Here is a 24,048-nt window from a genome sequence, read left to right on the forward strand (position 1 = left end):
TACTTCTAATCAAAATGATTTCTACTAGCTTCATTTTGTCAAAAGATTGTTCATTCTGTCCTTAAAAGTTAGTCACTTTGGTTCTGCCTTTCCTTTTTGAATAAAGATTAAAAATACAGGGTTTTGGGCTTCCCTGGTGGCACAGTGGTTGAGAGTCCGCCTGCCAATACAGGGGACACGGGTTCGTGCCCTAGTCCGGGAAGATCCCACATGCCGTGGAGCGGCTGGGCCCGTGAGCCATGGCCACTGAGCCTGCGTGTCCGGAGCCTGTGCTCCGCAAATGGGAGAGGCCACAACAGTGAGAGGCCCACATACCGCAAAAAAAAAAAAAAAAAAAAAAAAAAAAAATACAGGGTTTTATTGATTTTTGAAGAGTGCTTTAAATTATAAGTCTATTTAGGATTTATAGAACGTCTCACAGGGTTTTGCCTAGAAGTTTCAAGAAAACAAGAGGCAGTGGTACAGAAGCTTCCAAACCCTCGAGTGATTCCTAGTCAAAGTGTTCAGTGGAACTAAGTTCAGAGTTTGTTTTCACCAGAGCCAACAGCAGGGTGTTAATGGCTTGTATATTTTATGGGAGGCAAAATGAGAACAAATATTACTTTCTATCCAAATGCTGGGCGCAGCAAGAGCAAGTGAAAGCACAAGGACTTACTTGAGTTTACTGGTGTTTTAATGTAGAGACTCTACAATTGAACTTAGCCAGAACTTTCACAACAGATTTCTTTGTCCTCTAAAAAGTTAAGGTCTTTTTAATTTGGGTTATTCAATTTTTTTCCCTTTCTAGCAGATGTACTTTGATATATTTATATCAAATATAAATATATATATAATTAAATATTAATATATAATAAATATATATAATATATATGTGTGTTTATATATATTTGATATAAATATATCAAAGTAACATCTGCTAGAAAGGGAAAAAATTGAATAACCCAAGTGATAACCATAAATTTCATTAGGATAAAATGTTTAAAAAAGACAAAATTAATAGTTCAGTCTTCTCATGAAGAAATAGAAGTTCAGTCTTCTCCTCATGAAGAAATATGGACACAGTGGAGTATGGAAACGTACATTTGGCTGACTATAACTACACAAGGCTGCCTACACACCTGGTATCCATTTCCACTGGCAGTCTCACACATGGATCATCATTGCCTTTCTGCATTTCTCAATAATTGAAATTCACTCCTAATAGATCTCGTGCCTTTTTTTGAGATGCAGGCAGAAGGTCAGGACGTTAGCTGCTAACGTTGTGGATTATGAGATTCTTGCCCAACGAGAACTTTTCAACAGCTGGGCCAACTGTTCTTCTTGTCAAAGCTGCTCCTCGTCCTGATACGATATCATTGCATCAAGACAGCAAGTCATAAGTGTTACAAATTCAGTGTTTCTACCTGAAGGGCCTTGGGCTGCATGATGGGCACAGCCATGATGATGAGCATGGTGATGAAGAGGAAGAGAGCCGTAACTTAGGTACCCAGAGGGCAATAGGCTCCTATGTTGCAGTGATTTTCTTTGTAAAATACAACAGGCTTTAGGTTTATTGTCTAGAGTTAAATGTGGGCAAATTACTTAAATCTCTCAGAATCTTGGTTTCCTCATTTGTAAAATGAGAAAGCATATACCTCAAGGCAGCTGTGAAAGTTAGGTAAGAAAATATATGAGTTTAGCACAGTGCCAGGTACCTAATGAACACCCAGTGAACAATATCTATCATTGGTGTTAGCATTATAAGAGCAAAGACCAAAATTCTCTTAAAGCTTTTTGCCTTAATTCCACATAACATTGCTGAATCTTGTGTGTTTTGGGGTGGGGGTGGGTTAGACTGTGTTTGGAGCAGGGTGACGTTTTTGCTGTGGGTTCTTTTTGAGCAGCAAGATTTATCATGGGTCATTTATCTACGTTGGAACGTTTGTACAGTAGGAACAGAAGTAGAAGCGAAGTGCCCCCCGTTGATATTTCTGCCTACCAGAACTCTGAAAAAGATGCAACTTGTGCCCATCACCAGTAGCATTCTGCACATAAGGGTACCACACATTGCTTGTAGCATGTACTATCCTTCCAGTCACCATCCATATCCACACGTATACTTGAGACATAATTGTGAATCATTTTGTGCTGGAGCTGGAGACGCAGGAGAAGAGGAGGTCTCTCCCACACGGGGCCACAGGAGGCAGCCCTTTGGAAACACCAAAGAAAATCTAACTTTCCTTCTTTTGTTTTTGGCCGTGCTGTGTGGCTTGTGGGATCTTAGTTCCCCGACCAGGGATTGAACCCGGGCCCCCTGCAGTGGAAGCACAGAGTCCTAACCATTGGAGCGTCAGGGAATTCCCTGACTTACCTTCTTTAGAACTATCTTCTGATCCAATTCCATTTGTAGTCTTAGCTTGTGTGTATAAATGTGAAGAATTATAGAATGTATTCTAAAGGGACGGCAGAGAAAAGGTTAATAAAGTATTTCCAGGTCAGGCAAAGATGGAAGAAAACAGATATTATCAACTTACGAAATATACAAGGCAGGAAAATGTGCCTTTGCCTTTACTTTTAATGACTTTGAACTTTAACCTAGTTTTCCACTATGTATTTAGGGGTAAGTTCTTAAAGAGTACAGGAAATTTCATATATTTACATCTCAGAGGTGTCAATCAGCAGATTAGAGAACACTCAAGTGTGATTCCCTCACTGCTAGGTGTGACAAAAGATGTGTTTGGTCTCAGCAAAAATGTAAGAGGTGGCGAGAACGTCTTGAGAAGTTAAGATGTAACCTCCTGGGCCAGGCTGTCTGTTCAAAATTGGAAAAATTCTAGAGTTTTAGTCATGTTCTTTTTAAAGGCAGAAATTCAATTTTTCTTCCTCAGCTCTTCTTTCTTGATCTCTGCGGCCTTGTCCTGGACCCTTTTGATTTTTTTTTTTTGGGGCACCAAGCTAGTATAAACTCCAGCTTAAAGCTAAACCCTTTCAGAGAACCCAAATCCCTGCCTCCTGCCTAAGAGAACTCTGAATAGCTAATGATTCATAATTTCTTCAAATGATAGGCAATTCTATAAGCTGTATTGAAGATTTCTGCTCCAGCTTGGGTTAACACAAATACCTAGAATCAATGACAATCTCTCCCGGCTACTTTAATCACCCTGCTCTGCTTCTCAGAACAAAAAAAAATACATAAAAAGCCACCTTTCTGTCCACTATGTTACCATCAGTAATGAAATGAAAAGAATAAAAGAAAACCATCGCTATATTATGCTGTTAGGAAAATGCAGTGTGAGAGCGATGAAATATCATGCCCCAGATCAATCATTTGAATCATACAGATTTGTTTCTAAACCCCAGGATTCTGAAAACCGTAAAGAAAATAGTGGATAGCAATGAATACCGTGAGGGTTGCTTGGTACCGCAGCCTCTACCATACGTGACAACTCAGTCTTAAGTGATGAGAAGAAGGGATCCAACAGTCCCCACCAATTTGCACTCACAGAGTTTTGGAAACAAATGGTAGGGAACGAGTTCCAAGAAGAACCAGCGGTGGATTAAAGTAATCCATCTATTGGTGGCACGGGCTAAAAGAATTGCTGGTTACCAGGGAGAAAACTGGGCCCCCTCTTTCACATACAAAATCAAGTGGGATGTGGGCAGCCTGTCAGCTTCACAGCATCATCAAAAATAGACGAGCAGTTACTATTTGGAGTTATTGGTTGAAATACAGAGAATAAAAATTGATAGCTCTCGTGAAAGGACTGCCGATACTTTCAAGACTGAGGTCGGAAGGGGCCTGCAATAACTGTTTCATATTTCCATTGATCTAACAGCTGTGGTTAAACCCTAGGGTGAGTTACCGATGTTTCTTTACTGAACCCTAATCTCATGTCTTTCCTATAGTCCTTAACTCACCCCCATGCCTTGAGGACACGTGGACCACGAGAGGAAGGAAGTTTAATCTCTCCATATTTCAGTTCATTCTGTGCTTGCAAACAGGCCTCTCCAGAATAAACTTCTAGTACTTTTCCATGTTATTCATTTCGGTTTTTTCAGCCAATCTACAATTGTGGTTACTGCGGTTACTTCATCTTAATAATGGATGGGATGTCACATCACCTGATGCATTCCAGATTACGCAATCAGGCAATTTTATTAAAAGTTAGGTCTAAAGATTCTTTTAAGGATTCAATTTTTTGTTCAAAATCTTATATTTTTTTGTCAACTCTGCTAAACAAGAAGGATCCTTTAAGGATTTGTGAGGTAATACCAAACATTTATAAGCAAAGTGATCCTTAAATCAAAATAATCCTTAAAAAATGCTTCAGAAGTTATTATACTTACATCCTAAATTACTGTGACATCTCTTCGAGAACGCTCATGTTATTTCTCACACAAGTTTCAGAAAAGCTATGTTATCCCAGCTATTTAAATACTAATTCCTGGGACTTCCCTGGTGGTGCAGTGGTTAAGAATCCTCCTGCCAACGCAGGGGACACGGGTTCGATCCCTGCTCCGGGAAGATCCCACATGCCGCAGAGCAACTAAGCCCGTGCACCACAACTACTGAAGCCCACGCGCCTGGAGCCTGTGCTCTGCGACGAGAAGCCACGGCAATGAGAAGCCTGTGCACTGCAACGAAGAGTGGCCCCTGCTCGCCACAACAAAGCCCATGCACAATGAAGACCCAACACAGCCAATAAATAAATAAAAATAAATTTATTTAAATACTAATTCCTTTCGGTAAAATGATTTAAAATGCCTTGTGTGTCACTGTTTTAAGTTGTTATAGCACCTGAACTACAAACATATTACTGAAGTCCTATTTTTGTCCAAACTCAAATATATTAATGGATTACAGAGAATTAAAATTATGATAAAGGAATCTCAAGCTTAACATCAAATTATTGAAAGGGCATGCACCAAAATATTAACAGCAAATATCTGTGGGTAGTGAGATGAAAGGTTTTGCGTTTGTGCTTTTCCGTGGTTTTCAGTTTTACAAACAGAGAATTCTCACTCTTATAAGTAGAAAAAATTATTTACTGAAACTATGACTACTGGATAGCATTTCCAACTGTAAAGAAGCAAAGGTTGTCAAGTGGACGGTAGTTCTGGGAATAGGAGAGGCCGCTGCTGCCTGGGCTTATATTAACATGCAGCTCCCTTCAGGTATCACACTGGGGACAGTCTGGGTCCTCTAAAAACTTACTACATTAACAATAACCTGTACATTTTTCTCCTATTGGGACTAGATCATTATACTAGGAATGGGTTTTTTTTCTTAATTTGGAAGGCAAATCTGGAGCAGCAGAGAGACCTGCAGGTCTGTGCCATCCCCAGGTAAGGAAGGAGGGGTCAGCCTGCTAGAGGGCAAAGTACCACCTGCAAAGCAGGGTGATGCTTGTTCTCCCGGCTTTCCTTGCTAAACTCCCCTGCCAGTAGCTCCAAATTCTCCCTCATAATGGACATTAAAAAATATATTTTTTTAAAAAAGCAAAATATCATGAATTTAGTTAATCTAATCATTATCTTCCTGGAAATACCTGAAAATCCACATTGTTCCTGGATTCAAGGGAAAAGCAGAAAAAATATCCTATTTCCCCCTTGGGAGAAAAGACTTTCCAAAGAAGGCGAGGAAACTTACTAACAATTGTTTACAAACCTCTTCTCTTCCCGTTTTCATTTTGGAAAGCTAACAATTTATTCAACACCTGCTTGGACGCTAGAGACACAGTAAAAAATCAGACAAAAGTCTCTGCCCTCATGGAACTCAAAGTTGAGTAGGAGGGGAGAGAGAATGAATAAGATTAGCAATATATATAGTGGGCCGGAAGGTGATACGCGTCAAGGAGAAAACTAAATCAGGCAAGGAAAAGGAGGAGAGAAGGTGGGGGATATTGTCATTTTAGACAGTGAGGGGAAGGCGAAATTTGAGCAAAGGTCTGAAGGAGGAGACGGACAAGGCGTTAGAATATTGGGCAAGGAATGTTCTGGGCAGATGGGGCGGCAAGTGGGAGACCCCTGAGGCAGCAGCTTTGCTAGCATGTTTGAGGAACAGCACAGCTGCCACTCTGGCCTGAGAGAGGAGAGAGGGGAGAGGAGGAGAGGTCAGAGAGTAACAAAGGCCCCACTGTGTAGCGCCCTGCAGGCCTCTGGAAGGCTCCTCCAACTGTATGACGTCAATCCCAGATTTCTCGAAGCACACTTCTACTTCTACAGGTGAAGCCCCCTGATACTAAAGGAAGACTGGACTGGGGCATGTCTGCGGCAATTGATACAAGAAATATAGAGGGCGAACGAGTGCAATGAATCAAAATGTCGATTACACGTGACTGGAGAAGTGGCCAAGTGTGAGATTTGTATTCATTAATTCAGAAACTGTGTGTGTGCCAAGGTGTTCCAGGAACAGCCAGACACAATTCTGGCTCCAGGGAACTCACATGGCCTCCCAGGGGGTACATAGGTAAGGCAGCATACAGCCTGGTTAAATGATGATGAACAGCAAGGTCGGTAGAAGCTGAGATATGGGCTGAAATGATCAGAGAAGCCTTTATAGAGAAGACATCCTAAATTAAGATGAATAAGACTTAAAGAAAAAAAATGGAGGAAGAATGGAGAAAGCGGAGGGATAATAGGTTCAAAGACAAGAAATGAGCATGGGCAAAGTATGTTTGTTTTGGGGTCAATGATCAGAGACATACGTCATCTTGAATGGAACGTTTGCATAGGACAATGGTGAAAGGTCCGTCAAGGAAAGACTAATTTTTTTATGGGCAGGTTGAAGTTTCAACCTAAAGAAAAGGGCATTTCAATTAAGGTTTAAACACAGAAATGATATGGTATGTGAGTAGCTTGGATGGAGAAAACATTTGGGAAACAGGAATTGGTGGTTTGTAATACTTAAGATGTGAAGTGATGGAGGCCACGACTGGAGTGTCTGGTGTGGAAATGGAGATGAGACAGCTACTCGAGATATTTAAGAAGAATTTTACAACTTGGTGACCAGTTGAAAGAGTTATTTTTATAGTATTTTGAATGACTTAAAGATGTTCACTAGGAAAGTAGTGACAAACTTTGAGAAATTTTAAAGGGTTATCAAAAAGGCATCTGGTTTGAATATTTTAAATGCGAGTGATGATATGTCACACGTTTGGAAATGTTATAAACAGAAGAGCAAATTTCAGAGAAGAGGTCAATACTAAAAATAAAGATTTGTTAGGGGTAATTGGGCAAATGATGGTTAGAATTTTCCCTTTTTCTGTTTTATGAAGCCAACACAATTCTTCAGTGGGTTATAAACAGATTAACCATATCATTTACCATTCAAAGTGGGCCATTTTCTAGAGTGAAAGGGGAGCTGTTAATAATTACACCAAGACACTAGGCATAAAACTATGGTTACCCAGAGCACACCAGGAAGTACGGATTCTAGTTTATAGGTTCTATCTCACTTTAAAGGATGGAGAGTTGCCATTTCTTTATATAATTGCTCTTGGTTTTTCAAAATGAGTCAAGTGATTCAACTAGTGTCACAATAAATGGCCAAAAGAAAGGTTCCCAAATTATCCTTCCAGCTACACATACACAATGAACTCAGGGTCACTGTCAGAAAACAGAAAACAAAAAACATTCTTAATTCCAACTATAAATCTGCCTTTATTGGGGTGTGTGTTTGGACCAATAGGGTACAAAGTTTGTGTTTTGATATAAACTTACTTTGTTTAACATACACCTGCATTTTGCCAGAATCTTATAAAATGACTACAATTGCTAGCTTTCTTTTAGTTGCTATCCACACTTGAATCAAACACAGTTATCTTTTTCTTATTTAACTTTTTTGTAATGACAAAGTCATACAAAATTAGTGGAAGCCTCCTTTGGACCCTCTTTGATCCCATCGCTCTCCCTGCCTCCAGAAAGATATAATCACTACCCTGAACTTTTTAAACATTGTTTTTATGCTATGGGTTATTAAACTTTTCATACGTGGTATCACATTCCCATGATTATTCATCAGCTTTCGCTTTTCTACTTCTCAGCATATGCTTTCTAGAAGTATCTTTTGCTTTGTTACTTTTGCCCTTTTGACGCTACCTCTTAAAATGTGAAATTTATAATCTGTTATTGATAAAATAGCAGCTTTTCTCCTATGACACTTGTAATTTATGTATCCATTTCCTTTATATCATTAATATTACCGTAATCATTATCTGTAATGTTGTTCTCTGTGGATTAAGGACCACTTCTGGCAACCATATAGCAAAATACTAGATACAAGGTGCTCGAGTATAAATTGAGCTCTGAAATTTGTCATTTTCAACGTTTCATCATTTTACAAGTCAATGACGTGCTTAACTCCTTCAAAATGGGTTTTTAAAGTGTCATATTTTTCTCATCTGAACAGTTTCAGTTGGTTTTACTATATATCTGTTTCTTTAAAAATAAGGCACTTGCCAATAATTCTTCTAATATTAAATATTGATGGTGTGTGTATAAATAAAACCACGAATAGATTTGATTAAATGCCATTCATCTGCTGCTCTGCCCTGTTAAACATACTTTTCTGAATGTGTCCTATGCTATATATAAGCTCTTTGTTCATGAAAATCTTACTAAGAAAAAGAGTAATTTTCTATTCGTCTTGAATATATCTTATACTTAAGCCAAAGATGAAATTCAATGACAAAATAAAAATATGGCCAGGAAATAAAAATGAGTTTCAACAGGGAAAATTTCTTGTTAATAACAAGGCAAAAAGTCAAACTATAAAGTGAGACTATCTGGCTTTGAGCAAATAAAGCATAAAGCAATTGAGGCCAAAGTGAATCACCAGGAAACAGGAATAAACGTATTTGAAGCAGGTGTGACATTGGCCTCTATACATAAGCAGCACAAAGTAATTAACACTAATGTGCACTGACTAGACAACCTGCTTTGACCTGCTCTGGGTCAGAGACCTAGAAGAAGGCTCCTTATGCTGCCAATGAGAGGAAAACACTGCCAGACAGAGATACCTGGTAAAGGCTGCTTGAATCAGAAGCACGCACACATCTGCACCCAATCTAGCAGAGTTTGAAGTTATTACATCAACACATAGAAAATCCTTTACAAATCAACTGAAGTGACCCAGGTGAGATGTCATAGCAACATGATTTAAAGACTCGGCAGCGTCTGGGAAGAATGGATGGTTGGCACCTTGAAGGGTTTGATGCTGTTTGCCATAAGCAACAGTCTCATCTAAAGGACTTACTAATTCAAGTTACCAGAAATTTTCTCAGAATTTACCCTAAGGAAATATTCAAACATGCAGCGCCAACAAACGCCACCTGGAATTATCTCATCAAATAAGGAAATGCTTATCCTTGGGTTGGGTGGAAGTAGGCTGCTGTGCCCCACCCAGTCATATCCTTAAAGACTAATTGACACCAGAAGCCGATGGCTTAGATCTAAAAGGGGAAGCAGGGTTTGCGGGTAATGGGAAGAAATTGTCAAGAAAACCCCAGAGAAATCATTCTCCAATGAAATAAACCCATGGCGGGCCTAGGGAACACCTCACTTGATCATATTCTATCTACTCCTTCAAAACTTATGACAGCTTTCAATAAATTATATTGTGTTCAGCCTGTATGAAGTCTGCTATCATATTCAGTCAACACCCAAAGGTAAAGAGAAAGAAAGAAAACATTCTACAGGTAATGCTCGCCAAATTATACAAAAACCCCCACTTCTTTCTGAAGCAGAGCAGTAAGAAGAGAGGGTTTTTCTTTTTGCTTAGGGAGCCTACATATCTGATTGAATTTCCACCCAGTTGTCTTAGTTCATGAGTAAACACAGTTTGGAGTATCCGGAAATACGTCACAGTTGGGTCTCTAGTTACTATAAAGAGCTAATAGGCAAGCTTGAAAGCTGGGGGGAAGATATTAGTTCTAAGCAGTAAAATATATAGAAACACTTATCAGAAAAATCTTACTGTTCTTTGCCCTCCACCCCCTCATTTCTAATTCCTCTAACAGAAAAGTTTGGTTCTCTTTCTCTTTCCTTCTTTTTCCAAATCCATGACATCACATCCTATTAGTAGTAAGGAGTGGGCAGTGGAGTAGATGTTTGGTTCTTAACGTCCTACTGAATTGCATACCATCTGATGCAGGACTGCCTCTTGTGTAAGGACTTTGTATACTTCTATATTAGACACCGTTTACAGGTGGATTTAAAAATTTGTGAATTATAGTTAAGGGCCATTCAAAATTTTCTACAAAAACATATTCTTGTAATAACGAGGTTATCTTATATGATCAAGATAGGAGGATTTTTATTAATACCCATCAAAACATCTGTTTGTGAGAAGAGCTTATTTTTGATGCTTTATGTCAAGTTCATTCAAAAGCTATTTGGATTCTAAAATAAAGAGCAAATATCACTTGAGATTCTCTAGGCTGTGTATGAGATTGTATATGGATGTGTGTATACTTTAGAAAATGTTTTGAATGCAGAGAAGCACAAAGAATAATCAACAGCCAATATCCAGAATCGGGTTGTCAACAGTATGTTTGCTTCATTTGTTTTGAAAAGGAAGATAACGCATAGCAAAAAAAATTTAAATCCTCTCTGCTTCCAAACTACCAGTCCACTAGAGCCAAGCTCTACAAGCACTGAAAGTTTTTCTGCTTTATTTTCCAGTAAATAGTAGGCAATCAATAAAATCCTGTCTCCTCTGCCTTTCCACATCCATAGATGTAAGAATTGAGTATATTTTCTTCCAGTATCTTTTTAGATACTTTACAAATACTTAAATGTGTTAATGAACAGCATGTTTCATGTCTAGGAGTAAAATTTACATAAACATTACATAAAAAATCATTCTGTATGTAGCCTTTTTCATTCAATACACTGTTGACCAGAATTCTTTAAGCACAGAGAAACCTCAATATACTCTTCCTAACATGGAACCATGTTCAACTGATACAACCAGAGAATTCCATAATAATGTTTTCCAAATAACTGATTAGAATATTATGATAAATTTTTACAAGACCCTAGAGAGTCCATGCTTGGACGCCTTTGTGTAGTTCCAGCTTTTAAAATTTTATACAAAACGTGGCTCTGAAGAAAGTAAAGTAACAAATAGAATTAGGGAAATGGAAGATGCAACTAGAACCTGTCAATCTGAAAAAGACTTGGTAGTGTTGCATATGCATTGCATATGCATTGTGGGGTAAGTAAATGAGTAACTACTGGCTGACATTGGGAACCTGGATTTTGGCATAGGAGGAAGGAGAAATGAGGTAATTAAGTAAAAACTCTCTAGGCATAAATATGAATTGGAAGTATCAGTACTAACTCTGGATACATTTCTTTCAAAAAATAAAACATTTTCTATTTCTGCCCTCTGAGAGGCCTAGAAATGAGAACTACCTTAGGGACAACCACCCCTAGTACTTAGAGAGTCATTTCTAAATACTATCTCCCTTTCCCAAGGGAACTTGGGATGAACTTGGGATCCTTTGAGAAATGACTGGTTCCAGTTCTGGACAAGGAATAGGCAACACGCTTGGCCCACAACAGCTTGTCATCCCTGCCCCCCGCCCCCATACACACACAAACACGCACACACATACACAAAATCAAGCTATGAGCACTACTCAGTACACGGACAAGGATTCAGGAGCCAATCTGAAGAAACTCCCACTGGCCAAACATGGGATAACTTAGCATCTAAAAGAATAACGGCAATGGACTACAATACACCAAATCCAAATTCATCTCAAAATCACTGACATGTAAAAAAGGATAAATCTATGAACTCTTAACGATACTTTAAAAAACCCATTATTCACATGCTAAGTAATCAAATTTTTTTTGAAACTGCTAAATATGACCAAAGAATCAAGCATTTATCCTGCCTTTGCTACACTAACTTCTTGTAAAAAGTTCTGTCAAACATTAAACCTAAATATAATAAAATTTCTAGATCTAACTAACAGCTAACAAAGAATACAGGGGACAGAAGAATAACATCCAGTAACATCCAGCCTGGGGGAAACTCTAAAAGGAAAATGATTTGGATTCTCCAAAGGATGGATTATGAGTGGGAGGAGGGGCTTGGAGAGGAAGGAAGAAACCTCTTAGTTGAAAGAAATCAACCAATGGAAACGTGTGAACCTATCTGGACCAGGATTGTTTATATTTTTTAGGTCCTTATTAGTTATCTATTTTATATATAGTAGTGTGTATGTCAGTTAGGTCAGGATTCTTAAAAATAAATTGTAATAAAAAAGAACCATTTATGAGACAACTGGAGAAACGGGAACACTCAATAATAAAAAGTTATTACTAATTTAGATGAGGTAATGATACTGTGATCGATTTTTTAATAAGACTACTTTTAGAAATAGTATCATTTCATTCAGAAATATTTGAGTCTGTATTACTTCCAAATAACTTGGGGACAAGGGAGAGGTTGGTAGGGATATAGACGAAATAAGATTAACACTGTTGATAACTGTTTAAGCAGGGTAACAGGTGCATGGGGGTCCTTGAACTCCCTTCTCTGCTTATATATGTTAATGTTAAAAAAAAAACCAAAAACAGGGGCTTCCCTGGTGGCGCAGTGGTTGAGAGTCTGCCTGCCGATGCAGGGGACACGGGTTCGTGCCCCGGTCCAGGAGGATCCCACGTGCCGCGGAGCGGCTGGGCCCGTGAGCCATGGCCGCTGAGCTTGCGCGTCCGGAGCCTTTGCTCCACAGCGGGAGAGGCCACAACGGTGAGAGGCCCGCGTACCGCAAAAAAAACAAACAAAAACAAAAAGACAGGGCTTCCCTGGTGGCGCAGTGGTTGAGAGTCCGCCTGCCGATGCAGGGGACACGGGTTCGCGCCCCGGTCCGGGAAGATCCTACATGCGGCGGAGCGGCTGGGCCCGTGAGCCATGGCCGCTGAGCCTGCGCTTCGCAACGGGAGAGGCCACAACAGTGAGAGGCCCCCGTACCGCAAAAAACAAAACAAAACAAAAACAAAACATAAAGACTCAAGGGATGCCGAAAGATCTGTAAATTGCTGAAAGGCATCATTAGCATAATTTTTTCCTCAAATATCAAAATACTTTAGGTGAGGCATACTGTGAACCTTCAATGTAAATAAAAATGAAAATGCTGCTTTGTATTAGAGAATTCCAACCTGATACATATTGAAATGGCAGGAGTCTTTAGTGACAGAGTCGAATCACAAGTACCTCAAATGTTGCACCCTACAAAATGCACCGAAACAAAGCGTGCATGCGGTAGTAGCAAGCAAAGGAGTATTTCAGTTGCAGGGAGCCAACCTAATGGAGACGTACAGATCATCAGTTTGCAAAAATCCTCCTCCTGCCTGATCATCTTTCATAAGCCTCAAGTGACTAATGAGAGGCTTTTAATGATACCATCTATTTCTCCTTAGCTGTAGAACAGTTAATATGTAACATGAAAAAAGTAGAAATGCTCCTAAATATTAAAGTGAACAGGTTTTTATTCTGTAGCATATCTATACCTGCTCCCCTACACCCCAAGCCTAGTTATCAACTTGCTGGTTTTGACAAGCAAAACACAAATAGAACAGGTGCCTTTGTTAGCACTGAAGGTAAATTCTGGCACCTGTTTGGACACCAGCTGTGTGCTAATTCGTCTTATGATTGCCAAATATTACAAAACTAGGGATGTTCCTTCAGGCTTCCAGGTGTGGGTCTGGATGTTGGCTGGCAGATGTCCCTGGAGAGACCAGGTCTCGTTCTGACAGCCTCTATGATGAGTTTTAGCCAGCGCAAAGTCAGACTTGGCTGCAAAAGCCTGTGCCTGCGAGGCAGTTCAGGCAGTGAGGGTGGAGGGTACTTTGGGGGATGCGGAACAAAAACATTCTCTGGTCTAGTGATACTAACACAGACAGGTGTCCGGTGTCTGGTCACGTGCCTGAAAGCCATTTTTGATTAAGTACTAGTCAGTATCAGCATGCCCACCACACTGGAACCCTACTCTACCATACACTTCCACAGTTTACTGCTGTGGCTTTCCATTTAGCCCTTCATTTATACTTATATGACGAAAATAATGGAGTTGATGTTCTGCTTCTAGTCCTAAGACATAAACTGAATTACTGCATGAACAGTTTGCACAAGCAAGGAGATGGCCTGAGAGCTCTCAAAATTAGAGCCTGAGTACAGTGTGGTAAGTTTGGTTGCGATGAAGGCTTTCCCTCTGGACATGGGTTTATTTTACACCCTTAATAATCAAAAATATGAGATGTATGATAAAATGTTCGATTGTTGCTTCTTTCAGCGGAGTCTGATGAAATGGATGGATTTTATTTGGAAAATGAAAAAAAAAAAAAAAAAAAACAAAGAAACCTACCTGAAGACTGCAAGGGTCAGAGACCAGAGCACTAATGGCTTCCTCAGTTCAAACTTCGCCCGTTTGTTCATTAGGTGCCGACCACCGAAGATAAAGGCAGCATACAGAGCGGAAAACAGGAAAGATTTCTTCCTATGAACAAACAGAAAACCAAAATCTTATGAAATAAAGATCTTTAAGCAATTATTTTTATCCATTAGAATTTTATATTTATTCATTGTTCATCAACTTTTATACCACTCTCCTCTTGCTAAGCACCAAATACCTTCTTGGGAATGTGCTCCCTTCACTGAAGAGAGAATGTTTATCCATTCGGCAACATGGCGGCTGTTGAATCCTCTCCTGACAAATTAGGTCATCTGGATTAACCAACCCATATCAGGATAGATTTTCTTTTTGGGCTCTATAACTATAAACATTTCAACAACATAGCACTGAGGTAAAAAAGAAACCTTTTCACTGAGAGAATTATTTTTCAGAGTTTGTTGGACCATTTAGATAGATGAATTTTTAAAAAGGAATTATTTTTATTGGAAATAAAATATTAGGTGACGGAGTTGTGTCGTAGGACAAGAAGGCCTTTTAAAATGTCATCTTCCTAATAGGCTAATGATACTAAAAAATGATTTTGGAGAAATACTTGATGATTTGAAACACTAAAATTAAGCTACGTGACTTAAAGCCCCCCCAAGATGGATTCCTGACATCTTCTCCACCAAGGGAGGCGGGTATTAAATTTCAGTATTATCATCAATAATAGGCCTGTCAGACATGATACAATGCAATAGGAAGAACACAGAACAACCTACAGTACAGTGGCCTAAAACCTTGAGCTTGAATCTCATCAGATATCTGATTTTACTACCTGCTTATAGGAAAGATAGGGGACAAAGCCAAACTTTGGACATTCTGTAGGACAGCTGAATTTATTTCTTCAAAATGTCAGTGGTAAGAAATCAAAATCTGGGACTGCTCTAGATTAAAAGTGACTTGAGAGACATAACAATCAAAGGTAACATGCAGAACTTTTTTGGATCCATATTTGAGCAAACCAATTGTTTAAAAAAAAAATCTTTAAGGGCTTCCCTGGTGGCACAGTGGCTGAGAGCCTGCCTGCCGATGCAGGGGACACGGGTTCGTGCCCCGGTCTGGGAAGATCCCACATGCCGCGGAGCGGCTGGGCCCGCGAGCCATGGCCACTGAGCCTGCGCGTCCGGAGCCTGTGCTCCGCAACGGGAGAGGCCACAGCAGTGAGAGGCCCGCGTACCAAAAAAAAAATAAAAAAATAAAATAAAATAAAAATAAAATCAGAAAGTTATCACTCATAATCTTAAAAGCTCTTATCAGTTAATATTTATGGGTGAAATTATATGTCTTGGATTTGCTTTAAAATACTCTGGGAAACAAACAGAACTCAAGCAGTATTAAGAATGGAGAGACAACACAAGATTAACAAAAAAGATAATGGAACACAGGGGCCCATGGGTCCTTTTCTCTTTTTGTTAGTCAGATTTAGGTGGGAGTTTCAGTCAGGAAGGTCTAACTAAATAAAATCTGCATGTCCTGCTGGTTTAGTATTATACCAAGGAGAAGTGAACAATAGTACTGACAATGCATAAAGAACAAAAAACACAAAGCTTTTGTAGACTTTGATTCAACAGAAAGTAACAGAGGCTGTGTAAATAACTGAAACATCTGAGTATACCTTCTGATATGATAAAGCAATGTTTCTTTTAAAATGGGTATTCCTCACTCAGGTTAAAATGGAAAGGGCTGAAAAATAAGATACAAGATATAATACAAAAAGCAAAATGCATTAACTGAAGAGCATTACTTGTAAAAGGCTTCATATTTTTTCCACTAACCACTACCATGTATTGCTGACTCATGAGGGATCTTATTATTTACAGAAGCATCACTCCTCCTCCAGTGAGTGCAAGTGACCTACCTGGCGAGTGCAAGTGACCTCCTTGCACCCACCCTCCTCCAGTGAGTGCAAGTGACCTACCTTGAACCCCACCAAACAAAGCAGTGATTCCCAAAATCAACTGGTAAATAGTGTCAAATAAATCACTTCCACCGAGTGTCGCAAACTCTTGGAAACACAAGACCTGGCACACAGTAAGTGCTTAATAAACACCTGTTGAATGATCACGATCTTGTCATATCAAATTTTCTAATAGGGGAAAATATTTATGCACCTGGGCACATGGGGGCTCAGTGAACACTAACTGAGTAAATGAACAGTTGTGCTTTCCCAGTAATGTCTTAATAACTAAAGAATAAAATATTCAGAAAGAAACATACCATCCATTTTCTTCCTCCAGAAAGAAAGAGACTATTTCTATATTTCAAACAGAAGTGGAAATGAGACGATTTTATGGAAACTGTAACTATTGAACATTTCAAGAAGAGAGTATTTTTGGCCATAACTATATTTATTGCTTTACTTCTTTGAAGTTTGCAAGTGTATGGCATTACTTTAAATGTCAGAATCACTGCATTTACATGCATATAAGCAAGGACTCACTCAAGAAAAACAAAATTTATGAAGTTAATGTAGATAATAGTAACATGGAAAAGTATATATTCTCTTCTAAATGATAAGTGACAATAATCATGGTATGATTTAGGGAGTGATTCCTGTGGGTAGAGATAGTGCTAAAAGCCTTTGTTATTTAATCCTCCTAATCATCCTTAATGTAGGTAAAACATCATCTCCATGTCCTGGCTTAGGAACCTGGCTTAGAGGTTATGCAGCCTCAGATCTCCCTGCTCGCCTGTGGTAAACCTTTGGAGGAAAGAAGGGTGTGTCTGCTAAGTTATAAGAATTCCTCAAACCCTCCTTCTGACTTGCAAGGCTGTTGTGCGACTTTGCGGCACAATGTTTAACTGTGAAAAGATGAAGAGAAATCTCTACAGGTTTGTTTCAACTGTCCTATTTTCTGGGCGTGGAACACTTTGGTCACAACCCTCTTCACCTCCTGCATAACAAATTCACTGTATATACCACTGAAAACTCTTCCTTACAATCATTTATCATTCTTTCTCTTGCAGTCCATCTAATTCCAAGTTTGGTTATAGTCAGATTAATTACATTACTTACAGTTATGAACCAAGTTAAATGACTGTCCGTATGATCCTATCATTCTAGCCTAAGGGAAAAATAATGTGCCTTGAAGAACCAGCAAAAGAATAAAAATCTTCTCTCTGTATTTCTTCCTCAAATTTCTTCAGTTCTAGAATGAGAATTAGCCCTAATGGACTACTAGCTTCCTGGCAAGGACCATTCTTTTTTGCATGTTTTCTAAAGATCTCTTTAAGAATCTTCAATTCCACACAGCTAGGACAAACAAGTCAATCAACGTAAACACGCAGAATTTGAGAATTGCGAGGGACAAATTTCCTTGTTCTACAGAAGAGGAAATGCGGGGCGGGTGCCGATGACATCGGTTGCTCAGGGTCACGTGGCCACATACTGCATATTGGTCAAAACTACCAAAAATTGTAATGGCCGTGACCAAGCAGGTAGGTAAACATAAATCAATTGTCTAGGTTACATCTGGGTCACAGGCAGTCAATAATAGGAACTGATACTTTTTAAATTATAAGTGCTATAATAAAAATAAGTTACTTATCGTATCTTATATAAATCTTCCACTATGGTGAAATTTAAATAATGCGTTGGCAACAGTAGATGGACTTGGAAGGCAGTATGCTAAGTGAAAGGAGTCAGATAAGAAGGACTAATACCGTATGGTATCACTTATATATGGAATCTAAAAAATACAACAAAGTAATGAATATAACAGAAAAGAAGCAGAATCACAGATATAGAGAACAAACTAGTGGTTACCAGTGGGGAGAGGAAGGGGAGGGGCAGTGAAGATGTGAGAAAGCAGAAGGAACAAACTATTGGGTATAAGATAGGCTACAAGGTTGTATTTTACAACACGGGGAATATAGCCACTGTTTTGTAATAACTGTAAATGGAGTGTAACCTTTTAAAATTGTACTAAAAATAAGTAAATGCACAAAAAATAAAAAAAGGTAAATAATGCTTTGGGTTAAGTTAGAACTAAGCTTAGGCTGCTTCTAAAAGAGGGAGTCATCTAAGGAAGCATTAACTCTTACCTCTTCAATGGAGTAACCAAAATTTATCATTTATAGTTGAATGTTATGCTTTTTCCATTTTACTTAGAAGAAAATTTTTCTTTAGGCAAATGGGCGATTTAAACTATCTTTCCATTCTGGTATCTCTTTGGTAAAGGTTCAGTTATAGTCAAGATGAATAATGACTTGCCGCTGGCCCACTTACTATTTAATGTGGATAGATGACTTCCCTAAAGCTTCAACAGTAATCCCATCATACTTCATATTGTGACAGGCCTCCATAGCTGGGTATAATGGTAACACTACATTGTTTTATTACCAGATAACTAGCAATTTCTAGATGGTATGGACTCTTGTTTAGGAAGTCTTGAATGCACAAGCATATAGCACAACCTTTAACTGTAGGTAGTTTTCAGGAGGTGATTCTGTAGCTGTAATTACGAAGTAACCAACCAAATAAGGATCACGCAAATGAAATACTGATATGCTTTGAGCTTGTCATGCTTGTATTTACCCTTTTTTCCCCTTTTACTTCTGTCATCAATGTGAATAATGAAATAATTAGTGAATGTGAATAATAATTAGTCCGCAATTAATCAAAACAATGGTTTATCCTTTATCCTTAAAGAGCTGGGTTTCTTTATCATGGTACTTCGTTCCAAAACATTCCTAGATGCTTTTTCTATTCTGACCTATTCTGAGTAGCTGCTTATGATCTGTATTTATTGTTGTGCCTTCTTAAAGGGTATGTATATATGCAAATGCTTTTTTTTTTTTTTTCCAACTCCTGGGATTCCACTGAAACCAGTACCTAGTAACTAGAGTCCCTTAATGCTCACATCAAGATCTCTGCCAGGTGACCTGCACTCCTTTGGAAGTCAGACAAGTTTATCTGAGAATGGCAAAACTTTCACGTGGGTAGCATTTCACATAGGATAATTGCTAATGAGCACCTTGGGGAGATGACCTGAGCTCCTTTATGTCAGTGACCTTGTTTTTACGGCTACTGTGTATGTGTGAGACACAAGGAGTTGTGAAAGGGAAAATTAAGCTGTGAGGGAGAAAAGGAAAGAAAAGAAAAGGAGACCTAGAAGCATCTCCTACTTTGGCTGATCTACCTGGTACATAGAAAGTTTCCACCTTTCTATGCGTGAAGACTGAAGCTGAGAAAGTATGTTACTCAGTAAGGCCACATCTCTTTTAAGGTTTCTCCTTTAGTTCCGTTGCTGATTCAAGTCAGAAAATAATTCAAGGTTCTGAAAGTAGTTATAGGACACATATGAATTGCAGACTGTAAAAACCAATGAACAGAAACCTCAATTAAATAGCGTCAGGAGACCAGAAGGGGGAGCTCTCCTGCCCCCAACCACAACAGAGCCCAATAGGAAGAAGACTCCTCTTCTTTCGTGGCAACAACTCAGCCAATGAAAAGCCATGGATTCTGTTTACGACTGCCCTCCCCACTTCCCTTTCCCCTCTATAAGAGCCTTTCTCCTTTCCTTCCTCTGTGGTGACTTGCACGTGGCTTGCCATGGTTGTAGACCCCAAATTGCAATTCTCTGCTGATCCCCAATAAACCCATCTTTGCTGGAGAAATATCTGGTCATCTATTTGTTTGAGGTCAACAAGACCCGGAGACTGAAGGAAATACACTGCTTTTTGCCAACAAGATACTCAGTGGACGTGTATGGTGGTTAAAATTTGATAAGGATATAAAGGAAGGTTTTCTGGTGAGGGATCCCGAAGTTGTGCTCCTGGAGCTCTAGCCAGGGCTGGACTGTGTCACTTTCTTGAGAATTCCACCAAGAGTTCATAGAGGCATTTTTCTATATTAAAAATAGTGGAAAATTTTCAGCAGTTTTTATTCATAAGTAAATTATAACTGGGAATTAACTCTGTACCCAGAAATTCTGACAAAGAATAGTTTTGTGAATAGTGGAATATGTCCATAATTAATACAAATGAATGGTGACTTTATAATTGCAAGACAAGCCATGACTAAAGAAAAGGGTGTAATTCTAATCTGTTATGTTTGACCCAGCAAATGATGTGTGATTTCTGAGCTTCTTTGAGTTGCAAACACCTCTGCTCCTCATCCTGCTTTCCCCTAGATGCTAATTTAAAGATCACAGGTTCTCTTTGTTTAAGGTGAGAAAACCATTCTTTTGTAATTCAGTCTTTCTATTGCCGAAGTAGGTCACAATCAAAGTAGAGTTACATTAATACAATGGATTTAATGACATGGCTACATATCCTTTCTAGGAAAGTACACTCCTCTTAGGACAGACCAGACCGGTTGTAGAATGTTGCTTGTATGTTTCCTGTCAACATATCTTTTTTCCCCTTGCCACTTAAAAAAAAATCTTGACAAATTCTGTTTTCCTGTTCACTTTCTTTTTACAATTGGAAATAAGATCTTTGGGGAGAAAATACTTTCAAAATGTGTAAAAAAACACACACATATACACACACACAGCTCCATAAAAAATGCCATCTCTCTAATACTTAAATTGGCCAGATACCAATTAATTACCTTTGTTTCCCTAGCTAGATACTTTCAGTTGTTGATGAAAAATGCTGACATCCATCCATTCAAAATTTAATGATCTTTTTCATTTGCAGTGTGGTTAGTATGCCATTGAATGGGGGGAAAAATCCCTATGAAGGAGAAAATTCTGCCTCTACTAATCTGGTTAGAAAGACAGAAAAAATATGTGTGTTGGTGCTTGATGTGGACCCTTTAGGCTTTGGATGGCTGGACAGCGGCAAGTGATCTTGGCTGGGAAGAAGCAGTGGTGTTAGGCCTGAGCTAAGCCAGGAGTGTATCAGATCAAGCAGATGCTTTGGAGTGGGGAAAGCAAGGTTGGAAGTGTAGGGGAAAGTCACAGGGTGTGGAGTTCTGAAAACTGCAGCAGAGTTAGGACTGCATCTTAGCTCAAGGTTGCAATAGGTTGTAAGGTAGGTGGCCAGTAATTTGTTACCACTAATAATTAAAGTACATACTGAAATTCGTGGCTTAATTTTCTTTTCTTTCCTCCTGCTTTAAAAATAAAAAAAAGAATAGATTCACTCATGCATATAACATTATGTGACTTGGATGCAAGAAGAAGGGGGAAGAATGACAGATAGCGATTCCACAAAGAGAGAGAGATGGAGAATGCTGGTTTAAGCCGTGGAGAGCACTGAAAGTCTTAGAGATGGGAGAGGGCAGAATAAAAAAAAGATAGGCTCACAGAGAAATTTGGCATTAATGACTTCTATTCCAGCGGGCAGATGTGGCTGAAGTTTGACTCTACTACTCTAAGTCAAAACATTCTGGCATATTCCTCACAACTTACACTGCCAGCACCTGTGGCCGCAGGCAGTTACTGAAGCACGTGTATGAACTGAAGGATCTTCTTTAATGAATTGCTGCTCTTCCCAGGAATTATCAGATGGGACCTTCTTGAAAGTTTTATTTAAGAATGAATATTCTCCTGTTCCGAGAAAAGTTTAGGAAATGGCTAGGCTAATCATGGCATTGTGTCAGTCAAGCTGTGTCCTGAATTGTCACCTAAAGGTCAGCTTTAATCCTGAAGTATTGCATCCTGGAGAGGTACAAGAATATTTTTGTTTTGGAAGACATGGTTTAACCTAACGGATCAGGAAGAATCAATGCCAAAGTTAGAATCAAAGATTTCTGAGGATAGTAAATCAAAGAAAGAAAGCATTCTTTGACAGAGGTTTCTCATCTCCTTAAAAAGAGTAAAGCTTGCCACAATCTCTGAATAAAAATTGAGCCAAAAATGTATCAGTGGTCTTAATTAGACAAATCTCCTCCCACCGCAAAGCAAACTTAAAATGAGCCCTGCATCGACAAGATAATTTCTAGCTTCTGTTTTGTTTGAGAGTATTGCCCTCAATATTCTCATCCCGATTCTTTGGGAACGACTGTCACTTCAAGCTACAATTTTCACGTAACTGTCTTATATAATACATCAGCTACTGATACTAGTCATGGTAAAACATTAACTCTAGTGGCCATAAAAAAGACAAACAAACAAACCAGTATGCTCTGAACAGGAGAGGCAACATGCAGAAAGAGAATCCAGATAGTAGTTTCATCAGCAATTCCGTTTCATCGTGCTAATGCCCTTAAAGAAACGCCCTTTGTTCTAAGAAACAGAAAGCTTTCGTCTGAATTTCCAATGAAGAAATGATCACTTGTTGATGACTTTTAAATATAATAATAAAGATAATACAGAAAGCATTCTAGAATTCTGAAATGGCTCCTACTAAATAAGAGCAGTTGAGTGACACCCCTGTCACCAGATTAAATTTTATCTCTTACAGCCTTAAAATCTACTATATAACATAAATGAGGTATTAGTGATTTTTTTTCCCCTGACTACGAAATTTTCTTGGGCCAGAAGTTGTACAACATATAATTATGGGCTTGTGTCAAGGCTGCAAGCTTAAAAAAAATAATCTTGTCATCCACTCAAACGGCCTGCTGACCATAGAAATATAAAACTAATATAAAAGGTCAAAAATATAAAACTAAAACCGAGTCAAATATAAACATCTGTTTTCTGTTTGTCTTTATCCTGCAGAAGCCCGAATGTTCTGTAGATAATAGATTTATCTGAGAGCTGGAGACTAAAACCAGAAGGGAAGAAACACTATAAAAAGCGTATGATTATTCACAATGGAATGGAAACAGGATTTCGGGTTTACAAGATTAAATCCAATTCAGACATAAAATGTTCCCAGATTTAAATCAAAATGACAGCTGCACAGATAACTATATAAATAAGCATAAACATACCCAAATCTGAGAGCACTTTCTCTATACTCAAGGGCAAACTGTTTGAACTGAAAGATGATCCATTTCTGTTAACTACCTCCTTCTATTTATAAAGAGTTTTAGTTGACATTCATTGCTTCAGACAACTTTAAAGAAGCTGGAAAATACTATCAAGGAAAAAATTACCTGTTTTCCTGTTAACTATTGGGTGATTAGATATACCATTGCACTAACTTTCTCCTGGATATAAATTTTGAAAGGGTATTGGGGAAGCAATGAGAAAATATGTCCCAAACACTATTTCTGGATTAGGGAGAAAGCAGCTCAGCAATGATGATGATTATTTCATGGTATAACTCATGGACACTTTTTTGTCACCAAATCAAATTTACATAACAAATGACACCTGAGTAAAAACTAGCAATGACAAGAAGAAGAAATGGCATATTAGCAAAGTAGTAAAAATGGCAGACATTTTTTCACCCATGAGATAGGTATCACCTAATTATCCAAGCAAACTCTTGAAAATAATAACACGGCAAGATTTTGATTAGGGTATTCACACTGCTACTTCAAACTCTGAACTCTCATTCAGTGACATAAATAAGGCCTACAGGCACTAACTTTGAGAAGGTTGGTAATGAGGAAAACTTGCCTTATGAATTGGATTGTATTACTTTTCCACTGTTGCAGAGACAAATTCCCACAAATTTCGTGGCTTAAAACAACATGAATGTATTATCTTATAGTTCTGAAGGTCAGAAGTCTGACATAAGTCTTGTGGGGTTA

General features: G+C 38.7%; 1 protein-coding gene across 2 annotated transcripts in view; it reads right to left on the reverse strand.

Moving 5' to 3' along the window:
* Positions 1-24,048, reverse strand: part of ELOVL6 (ELOVL fatty acid elongase 6) — a 135,588-nt gene that overhangs the window by 41,059 nt on the left and 70,481 nt on the right. For both annotated transcript variants that reach the window (XM_065877698.1, XM_065877697.1), the window contains one exon: positions 14,361-14,492. In XM_065877698.1, the coding sequence (XP_065733770.1) occupies positions 14,361-14,492 (132 nt within the window). The remainder of the gene's footprint in view (positions 1-14,360; positions 14,493-24,048) is intronic.

Source organism: Phocoena phocoena, chromosome 5, assembly GCF_963924675.1.
Source record: "Phocoena phocoena chromosome 5, mPhoPho1.1, whole genome shotgun sequence".
NCBI lineage: Eukaryota > Metazoa > Chordata > Mammalia > Artiodactyla > Phocoenidae > Phocoena > Phocoena phocoena.